This window comes from Gigantopelta aegis, chromosome 6 (assembly GCF_016097555.1).
Source record: "Gigantopelta aegis isolate Gae_Host chromosome 6, Gae_host_genome, whole genome shotgun sequence".
Classification (NCBI taxonomy): Eukaryota; Metazoa; Mollusca; class Gastropoda; order Neomphalida; family Peltospiridae; genus Gigantopelta; species Gigantopelta aegis.
The window spans coordinates 7,691,751-7,702,637 of NC_054704.1; the positions used below are offsets into that span (position 1 = coordinate 7,691,751).

General features: G+C 39.0%; 1 protein-coding gene across 1 annotated transcript; it reads left to right on the forward strand.

Annotated features, from left to right (window-relative positions):
* The first annotated feature begins 7,021 nt into the window (after positions 1–7,021).
* On the forward strand, positions 7,022–10,272 carry LOC121373983 (putative nuclease HARBI1). Its single transcript, XM_041500836.1, has 2 exons — positions 7,022–7,132; positions 9,766–10,272. The coding sequence occupies exons 1-2, from the start codon at positions 7,022–7,024 to the stop codon at positions 10,270–10,272; spliced, it is 618 nt and encodes a 205-aa protein (XP_041356770.1).
* Positions 10,273–10,887: the final 615 nt, after the last annotated feature.

The window sequence follows — 10,887 nt, forward strand, 5'->3', positions numbered from 1 at the left end:
CCCACATACAGGATAGCACATACCACGGCCTTTGATATACCAGTCGTGGTGATATTGCATCGAATTATCAAGACAAAACAAAAAGCAAATTTGAAAACATCACAGATGCTTATAGAACTCTTTTTAAGATTTCCTAGAGACACTAAATATGTGCTGTGTTCGCCACTAATAAACAAAACCCATGAGAATGCCCCCCCCCCCCCCCCCCCCCCCCCCACGAAAAAACCCAAATTGTATTGTTTAACCCCTTGCACCACGAGGAACAGCACATACAGGGAATCCAATCTAAATAACAGAAGGATCGAACCACCTTGGTGGATCCATTCAACTGATTGGGTTTTTTATCGTTCCAACCAGTGCATCACAACTGATCAAAGTCCGAATTATCAAATGTTTGACATCCAATAGCCGGTGTGCTCTTGTGGTGTCGTTTAACAAAACAAAATTTTGTTTCAGGATCGAAATATATTATACGTTTGAGCTGAATTAATCTTGGTTTACGTTGTATATAAGCACTGTGAATATCAATAAAATGTTTTAAAGGTTTCGATTGTGATTAGTAAAAAGAACATTGTTTTTTGGGGGGGTTTTTTTTGTTGTTGTTGTTTTTTTACCGTATCTTTAAAGAATACAGAGTTAAAAGAACATTTCGACAAAGTCATGAGTAATGAATCACAGCCTTTAGTGCTGTGCTGTGAAAACCGTGTGCATTACGATAAAACAGGCTACTGTATCAGATATCATTTCAGTTAATGATGTGTCATATCCTGAATTCACCCCCCCCCCCCCCCCTGGATCTGAGGTCGTAGGATCGATCCCTTTTAGTGGACCCATTGTGTCTCAATCAGCGCCCTACGACTTGTATATTGAAGGTCATGTTATGTCTGTCCTGTCTGTATAAAGGTTAAAACAAAACGTCCCTTACTGATAATGAAAAACGTAGCGGGTTTCCTCTAAAGACAAATGTTTTTCGGGGTTTTTTAACGACACCAATAGAGCACATTGATCCATTAATCATTGGCTATTTTATGAAACCAGTTTAATCTTTATCTATTATTATATCTAATATCTGCTTTATTCTGTTAGCGATACAACCTGATGCCGTTAGTTGTTAATCTGAGCACACCAGTCATAAATCGAGATTTGGGAAAATTAAACGCAACCGTCGAGTTGGTCAACTTCGTTGTATCAGTTGAGTCTGTTACTAGTATAATTCTAGGTTCAGACTACCAACTGCCACGACAAAATTGGGCAACTTTCTGCTCTCACGACTTCTACAACTGTCCAGTTCATCTGGCAGTTGCTAGTCTGAGCGCTTTTACAACTCGATTACAACTTCTACGACCAGTTAGTTGGGACCAGCAGTCATTTAAATCAGTGGAGTGGTTAAAAAGAGTTGTGAAAAGAAGACTGTCTGATCAGTATCTACAAACATGGAGAAATGACATCTTTACGACCAGCAAAGGAACTACTTATAGAATATTTAAAGAAAAATTGGAACTAGAATCATATTTTAACATTCTGGATAAAACAATGTACACAACATATTTTCGATTTAGAATTTTAAATCACTTTTTACTAGCTGAAAAGGGGAGATGGACAAATATTTTATATGAAAATAGAAACTCTGCGCTTTGTAATAGCAATATTGTTGGAGATGAATTTCATTGTCTATTTATATGCAAAAGATTTAGACAAGAAAGACTAAAATATCTTAACAAATACTATGTAAACAGACCCAAATATATACAAATTCCAGCAACTCTTCAACTCAAAATGTATTAGTGTTCTTAAAAAATTGTGTAACTTTATATCAATTATTAAAAAACAATTGTGTGCTTCTTGACTTATGTGTAATTTTAACTGTTTTTAATATATAGCTGCTCATCTGTTTGTATCGTGGTATATATGTTTCTGAAATCATCTTGACAATTTGTATGTTTATTATTATCTATGTTCCTCTGATGCCACCGAATAGGGGCCATGAGAGTAAATAAAGTTCTGTTGTGTTCTGTTAATCTGAGCGCACCCGTCGTAAGTCGGGATTTGTAAAAATAACAACGCAACCGTCCAGTTGGCCAACTTTGTCGTGACAGTTGACAGCCCGAGCCTAGCATAGCGTATCCCTATTGATGACTAAATAACATTTAAAATATTGTATCTGTATCTGTATCAGTATCAGTATAAACAAGGTGTTTGTTGCCCTAATGTTTCTAGTAGCCCAAATTAGATTTTATCTTCCAGTAATTTCATATATGAAAAATATTACAGGGCTCAATATCTGTCCAAATGTCCGTCTCGCCCTATACAGTCAGAGTACTCGGGCTGAAAAAACAAATATGACTTCTACAAAAATTAGCACAAGATTGCAGACAAATTGAATATCTAGACTGATATTCTGAACAAGAAAATCAATTGAATATGTAATTTTAGTCACCAAAAAGGCTCTGTTAGTTGCAAGCATCTTAATAATGGCTGCAAACTCAGGGTTGTCCCTTTAAGTGGATATAACAACGAAATGAAAAAAGTAAAGTTTGTTTTATTTAACGACGCCACTAGAGCACATTGATTTTTTATCTTATCATCGGCTATTGGACGTCAAACATATGGCCATTCTGACACTGTTTTTTTAAGAGGAAACCCGCTGTCGCCACATAGGCTACTCTTTTACGGCAGGCAGCAAGGGATCTTTTATTTGCACTTCCAACTGGCAGGATAGCACAAACCATGGCTTTTGTTGAACCAGTTATGGAGAGAGCGAGGGAGAGAGAGAGAGAGAGAGAGAGAGAGAGAGAGAGAGAGAGAGAGAGAGAGAGGGAGAGAGAGAGGAGGGGGAAGGGCAGTAAGAAAGAGGGAGAAAGAGAAATAAATTTGTTCTGCAGTTAACATAGTATGTGTAAGTTGTACAGGCTTTGTAAATTTGGCCCTAGAATGTTTAACGACACTCCAGTACAAAACAAAACAAAATAAAACAAACTAAGGTATATAATGACCAACCTCAATGTAAAATTCTAAAAAGATTAATAAAATAGTGTAGACATCTGTGAAAGAGTCACATTTATGCTAGACACAATGAAGCAGACCCTGGACAGACCCTATGGCATATTTGTTTTTTACTAATAGAGGCGTTTTTGATAACTGAAATGAGTCATTACAGTGTTTTTATTGTTTAGATTATCCATTTCCGTACATCTGGAGTGTTTCTGGTCATCCTGGTGTTTTTAATATCACTAAATGCTTGTTTCATAGTTTTAAAAACGCACGTGCGTCTGAGAGGAAACGGTTATGAAGCCGAGTTCTAGTCTGTTTTTAAGGGTATTTCACCTTGTCATCGTCACAAATTCTTGTTTTACTCTGTTGTAAGATATCCAGGTGTGTCTATATTAACGGTCTGAAACTAGGGTCTCCGCCTTTAACGTTAAATACCTTTAAAAAAAAAAATTAAAATCACGCTATGGTCAGACCACGAAAACAGTGTATGGAGGAGCTGTGGTAAACGAATCAAGATTGCATCAAGTTTGTTTTGTTTGACGACACCACTAGAGCACATTGATTTATTAATCATCGGCTATTGAATATTAAACATTTGGTAATTCTGACATAGCCTTAGAGAGGAAACCCGCTACATTTTTCCATTAGTAGCAAGGGATCTTTTATATGCACCACCCCACATACAGGATAGCACATACCACGGCCTTTGATATACCAGTCGTGGTGATATTGCATCGAATTATCAAGACAAAACAAAAAGCAAATTTGAAAACATCACAGATGCTTATAGAACTCTTTTTAAGATTTCCTAGAGACACTAAATATGTGCTGTGTTCGCCACTAATAAACAAAACCCATGAGAATGCCCCCCCCCCCCCCCCACGAAAAAACCCAAATTGTATTGTTTAACCCCTTGCACCACGAGGAACAGCACATACAGGGAATCCAATCTAAATAACAGAAGGATCGAACCACCTTGGTGGATCCATTCAACTGATTGGGTTTTTTATCGTTCCAACCAGTGCATCACAACTGATCAAAGTCCGAATTATCAAATGTTTGACATCCAAAAGCCGGTGTGCTCTTGTGGTGTCGTTTAACAAAACAAAATTTTGTTTCAGGATTGAAATATATTATACGTTTGAGCTGAATTAATCTTGGTTTACGTTGTATATATAAGCACTGTGAATATCAATAAAATGTTTTAAAAGTTTCGATTGTGATTAGTAAAAAGAACATTGTTTTTTGGGGTTTTTTTTTGTTGTTGTTGTTTTTTTACCGTATCTTTAAAGAATACAGAGTTAAAAGAACGTTTCGACAAAGTCATGAGTAATGAATCACAGCCTTTAGTGCTGTGCTGTGAAAACCGTGTGCATTACGATAAAACAGGCTACTGTATCAGATATCATTTCAGTTAATGATGTGTCATATCCTGAATTCACCCCCCCCCCCCCCTGGATCTGAGGTCGTAGGATCGATCCCTTTTAGTGGACCCATTGTGTCTCAATCAGCGCCCTACGACTTGTATATTGAAGGTCATGTTATGTCTGTCCTGTCTGTATAAAGGTTAAAACAAAACGTCCCTTACTGATAATGAAAAACGTAGCGGGTTTCCTCTAAAGACAAATGTTTTTCGGGGTTTTTTAACGACACCAATAGAGCACATTGATCCATTAATCATTGGCTATTTTATGAAACCAGTTTAATCTTTATCTATTATTATATCTAATATCTGCTTTATTCTGTTAGCGATACAACCTGATGCCGTTAGTTGTTAATCTGAGCACACCAGTCATAAATCGAGATTTGGGAAAATTAAACGCAACCGTCGAGTTGGTCAACTTCGTTGTATCAGTTGAGTCTGTTACTAGTATAATTCTAGGTTCAGACTACCAACTGCCACGACAAAATTGGGCAACTTTCTGCTTTCACGACTTCTACAACTGTCCAGTTCATCTGGCAGTTGCTAGTCTGAGCGCTTTTACAACTCGATTACAACTTCTACGACCAGTTAGTTGGGACCAGCAGTCATTTAAATCAGTGGAGTGGTTAAAAAGAGTTGTGAAAAGAAGACTGTCTGATCAGTATCTACAAACATGGAAAAATGACATCTTTACGACCAGCAAAGGAACTACTTATAGAATATTTAAAGAAAAATTGGAACTAGAATCATATTTTAACATTCTGGATAAAACAATGTACACAACATATTTTCGATTTAGAATTTTAAATCACTTTTTACTAGCTGAAAAGGGGAGATGGACAAATATTTTATATGAAAATAGAAACTCTGCGCTTTGTAATAGCAATATTGTTGGAGATGAATTTCATTGTCTATTTATATGCAAAAGATTTAGACAAGAAAGACTAAAATATCTTAACAAATACTATGTAAACAGACCCAAATATATACAAATTCCAGCAACTCTTCAACTCAAAATGTATTAGTGTTCTTAAAAAATTGTGTAACTTTATATCAATTATTAAAAAACAATTGTGTGCTTCTTGACTTATGTGTAATTTTAACTGTTTTTAATATATAGCTGCTCATCTGTTTGTATCGTGGTATATATGTTTCTGAAATCATCTTGACAATTTGTATGTTTATTATTATCTATGTTCCTCTGATGCCACCGAATAGGGGCCATGAGAGTAAATAAAGTTCTGTTGTGTTCTGTTAATCTGAGCGCACCCGTCGTAAGTCGGGATTTGTAAAAATTACAACGCAACCGTCCAGTTGGCCAACTTTGTCGTGACAGTTGACAGCCCGAGCCTAGCATAACGTATCCCTATTGATGACTAAATAACATTTAAAATATTGTATCTGTATCTGTATCAGTATCAGTATAAACAAGGTGTTTGTTGCCCTAATGTTTCTAGTAGCCCAAATTAGATTTTATCTTCCAGTAATTTCATATATGAAAAATATTACAGGGCTCAATATCTGTCCAAATGTCCGTCTCGCCCTATACAGTCAGAGTACTCGGGCTGAAAAAACAAATATGACTTCTACAAAAATTAGCACAAGATTGCAGACAAATTGAATATCTAGACTGATATTCTGAACAAGAAAATCAATTGAATATGTAATTTTAGTCACCAAAAAGGCTCTGTTAGTTGCAAGCATCTTAATAATGGCTGCAAACTCAGGGTTGTCCCTTTAAGTGGATATAACAACGAAATGAAAAAAGTAAAGTTTGTTTTATTTAACGACGCCACTAGAGCACATTGATTTTTTATCTTATCATCGGCTATTGGACGTCAAACATATGGCCATTCTGACACTGTTTTTTTAAGAGGAAACCCGCTGTCGCCACATAGGCTACTCTTTTACGGCAGGCAGCAAGGGATCTTTTATTTGCACTTCCAACTGGCAGGATAGCACAAACCATGGCTTTTGTTGAACCAGTTATGGAGAGAGCGAGGGAGAGAGAGAGAGAGAGAGAGAGAGAGAGAGAGAGAGAGAGAGAGAGAGAGAGGGGAGAGAGAGAGGAGGGGGAAGGGCAGTAAGAAAGAGGGAGAAAGAGAAATAAATTTGTTCTCATTGAATATGTATTTTAGTCACCAAAAAGGCTCTGGTAGTTGCAAGCATCTTAATAATGGCTGCAACTCAGGGTTGCCGGGGCTTTAAGTGGTGCGTTCGGTGGGCAACGAAATGAAAAAAGTAAAGTTTTGTTTATTTAACCGACGCCACTAGAGCACATTGATTTTTTTTATCTTAATCATCGGCTCTTGGACGTCAAACTATGGCCATACTGACAACTGTTTTTGGTTAAAGAGGAAACCGGGCGGGGCGGGGTGTGGGGGGGGGGGGGGGGGTCGGCCACATAGGCTACTCTTTTACGGCAAGGCACAAGGGATCTTTATTTTCACTTCCACTGGCAGGATAGCACAAACCATGGCTTTGTTGAACCAGTTATGGAGAAGCGAGGAGGAGAGAGAGAGAGAGCGAGAGGAACGAGAGGCCGGTGGTGGGTCGGCGGATGAGAGAGGACATAGGGGGGGGTGGGTTTTAGGGGGCGGGAGGGGTATGGGGGAGTGGGGGGTTAGGTGTGGCGACGTCGGGACACGTGTAAGGGGAGTCAAGGGGGCTGTGCAGGCAATAAGAGAGCCGGGGGCTACTGTGTGCGGTCGTCGCATGGTTGGACACTAGGTATGTCAGTATGAAGAGTCTGTGTGAGGACACGTGCGTTGTGTACAGAAGGATATTGTGTGGCGCCTATCAGGAGTAGTTGGGTACCGTGTGCGACGTCGCTGAACGTAGCGGCTGAGCGGCGGGAAGACGCAGGAACAATACCCACATACCACACTAGATGGGGGGAGTCATAGTGCGGCGGCGGTCTTAAGGCGTGACGGTCGCCTCCATGTGACAGTGTCTACATCAGAAAATGAAATCAACTAAAACGTCCAACGGGGGGTGTAATAGCACGCTTCTTGTTGAACGAAGTTGCACACCAGGGTCTATGTCCCAGACACGCGTGACAGACACAACCTGGCACGCAGGACTGCAAAAAGGGGGGAAGGGGGGGGGGGGGGAGGGGGGGCGGGTTGTATGATTGTCTAAAACAATTATGTAAATGTTGTAAAAAAAGAAGGGTTGGGTTAAAGGTGCGTGCATGTGGTGGGGGGGGGGGGTTTGGGGTGGGAGGGGGTGGATGGTGGTGTGTGTGGGGAGGAGATATCAGTGGGAATCCTTTTGGGGCTGGAATAGGGGGGGTTTTAGTGTATTTCAGCTTATATTTGCGATTAAACCCACTGTTTTTAATCAGCTGTACTGCTTTAAAACCAGTCAGGGTAGGTTACTTTATATTAGCGACATATCTAGGACTGAGATTAAAGTAAACAGTCGAAAGCGTAATGGGGCACCAACCGGGGGGGGGGGGGAGAGAGAAGGAACTGGTTGGAACGGCAAGGCACCCAATTGCAGGGTTCACCGAGGGAGGTTGATCCTGTTACCCAAGGTCCCCCAGGCGAACGTTCAACCGAAGCGGGAATAGATCCGGGCGGCCCCGATCGATGCGGAGAGAAGGCCCAGCGGGGCGCGAGAAAGGCAAAATACCAACGCATCGAGGTAAGTTAGTTGCCGTTTCCAATGTTCTGGTGCAGATTTATGTTGACCAATGTTATGCGATTACTAGTTAGAATCTATTCGTCAGAATTAGATTAGATGTTTAACGTCACTCCAGCACGACAAATACAGCGGCTATTGGATGTCAAACTATACCATTCATCAGAAGACCATATGAAATGATAGATCGTATGTAATATAAAAATTAGAATGATTGATCATCTTCACTTTCACAATACCCCGACAAAAAGTCAATTTACTAAATGATCATAGGGACCATGATCCAAAAAGTTACATATTAATGATCCTTAGACTATATCAAGCACACTGTGTAAGTTGTGCAATAGATAATTAGGTTTTTTTGTTGTGCAATAAAAAAAACCCAAATTGCGGTGTATTGCGAATTGAGATCGAGTGTACTGCATATTGCAATTTAGCAAATATTCAGTGTAGGCATATTGGTTCATTTAATAATGGAAAAAAGAAAAGAAAATATCGTCTATAGTCGATATTCAAAGACTATGCACATTAAACAATGGTAATTGAAATTAAAGGTATAATAATTACAAAACATGTTAATTCCACGTATAAAACAGGTGCAATGAGTTACTGTGAAGCACATTATTAAACGTTTCCTAAATATATTCCAGAACACGAAAACATTTGTAAAATGTCTAATATTAGTATACATACCGTACACACACACACGCATACACACACATATATATAAACACACATATACACACACACATACATACACACACAGACAGACATATATACCACATATACACACACACATACATACACACAGAGACACACACACATACGCACGCACACACATACATACATACATACACATACACATACATATACATACACACACACACACACACATATATATATATATATACACACACACATACATACATACACACACACATACACACACACATACACATATACACACACATGCACACACACACACACACACACACATACATGCATAAACATACACACATATACACACACACACATACAAACACACACACACACACGCACACATGGTGTGAAAAATACATCGGCCCATCCCCCCTCCCCCCCACACATACACCTCTCTCTCTCTCTCTCTCTCTCTCTCTCTCTCTCTCTCTCTCTCTCTCTCTCTCTCTCATTCAGCTCTGTCTTTTACATCACATACACCACACACACACACACACAGACAGAGACATACATATATAGTGTGAACAATACATCGGCCCATTACCCCCCCCCCCTCTCTCTCTCTCTCTCTCTCTCTCAGCTGTCTGTCTTTCACATATACACCATGCACACACACGTGCACACTATCCACTTAATTGGTAAAATGTTCATTAGCTTACGATTTAAAAACATTAAAGCCCATATTTATAAAGGTGTTTTAACATAAAAACGTGTTTCAAAAAGATAAAACAGTGTTTTAAGAAAAATCTATATTTATCAATATGTTTTAACTTTAAAGCACTGCTACTAAAACATGTTTTCACATCCATATTTATAAAAATATTTTAATGTTAAAACATGTTTTAAAGTATCCTAAAACACTTTTTAGTTAAAACAATGAAGAGGTACGTCTAACTCAATCACGTGTTTGGACTCAGTCGCTTCAACATTTTGGGACATGAAACACGGACGTACTCCGACAACTACAACATCTTCAACGTGTTCAGGATATCAACTACAACCGTGCCAATGAGACGACCGTATGTACTGTTCTCAAACGAGTGACGAATGCGATCGCCAGGTTAAGACCACATTATATTTCATTCTCCAATAACGAGGAAATGAACGATCTTAAAGAAAGATTTTTCAACATTGCTGGTTTCCCCAACTGCGTAGGAGCCATTGATTGCAGTCACATCCGTATAATTGGACAAGGTGAAAATGGGCAAAGATTCATCAACAGAAAAGGTTGGTCTTCTATTAATGTCCAAGCAGTGAGCGACAGTAATCGTAGATTTGTCAACATAGTGGCACACTGGCATGGTTCAGTACATGACAGAAGAATATTCGACAACAGCTTAATGAAACAGATATTTGAAGATGGAGGAATTGATGGGTTCTTGATTGGCGATTCGGGATATCCTTGTCTGCCCTATCTAATGACACCTCTGCTCAATCCAGGAAACGCTGCCGAAAACAGATATAACCGTGCTCTCTGTTCCACGAGAATGTAGTTGAATGCATGTTTGGAATGTGGAAACGAAGATTTCCTTGTTTAACATATACTCTCCGATTCAAGAAGTTACAAACATCTCTAGCAGTGATTGTAGCAACTGCTGTATTGCATAATATTGCTATCAGTGAAAGAGAACCCAATTTGGACGATGACATTGAAGATCCGCAGCCTCCACTTCAGATCAACAGAGTACAAAACGGACGTGGAAATGTTGTCAGACGGGCTCTTATTCAACAGTATTTTGCCTAACATATTAACAGTTAATCCATTAAAATAACATACTAGTAACCAAAAACCTTACAATATCATTAGCTATGTATTTATTGTGTAACAGACAAACTACAAGTAACTGTTTTATATACCATATTTTATGCATTTAAAACAAAAGGTGCTTTGGACAAAAACTGCATGTTAAGTACTAGATGAAGCTGGGTGGCTTAGCGTTGAGCACTGTTTGCTCCAATACTGCTTTTTATGTTGAAGAATTTCATGCTTCAAATATAGATTTTGCATTTTTGCTTCGTGCTCCTTTCGAGCAAATTCCAGAATTTTCATCTCGGTGTGGTGTATGGTTGTTTCTTTGAAGATGTTTGTTTGGTTTCCACCTGCCAAA

Excerpts from the sequence above, each read along its gene's own strand:
- LOC121373983 (XM_041500836.1), top strand. The coding sequence starts at position 7,022 with ATGGGGGAGTGGGGGGTTAGGTGTGGCGACGTCGGGACACGTGTAAGG. Across the intron at positions 7,133-9,765 it reads CTGTGTGCGGTCGTCGCATG|GATATCAACTACAACCGTGC; the intron begins GTTGGACACTAG and ends CAACGTGTTCAG.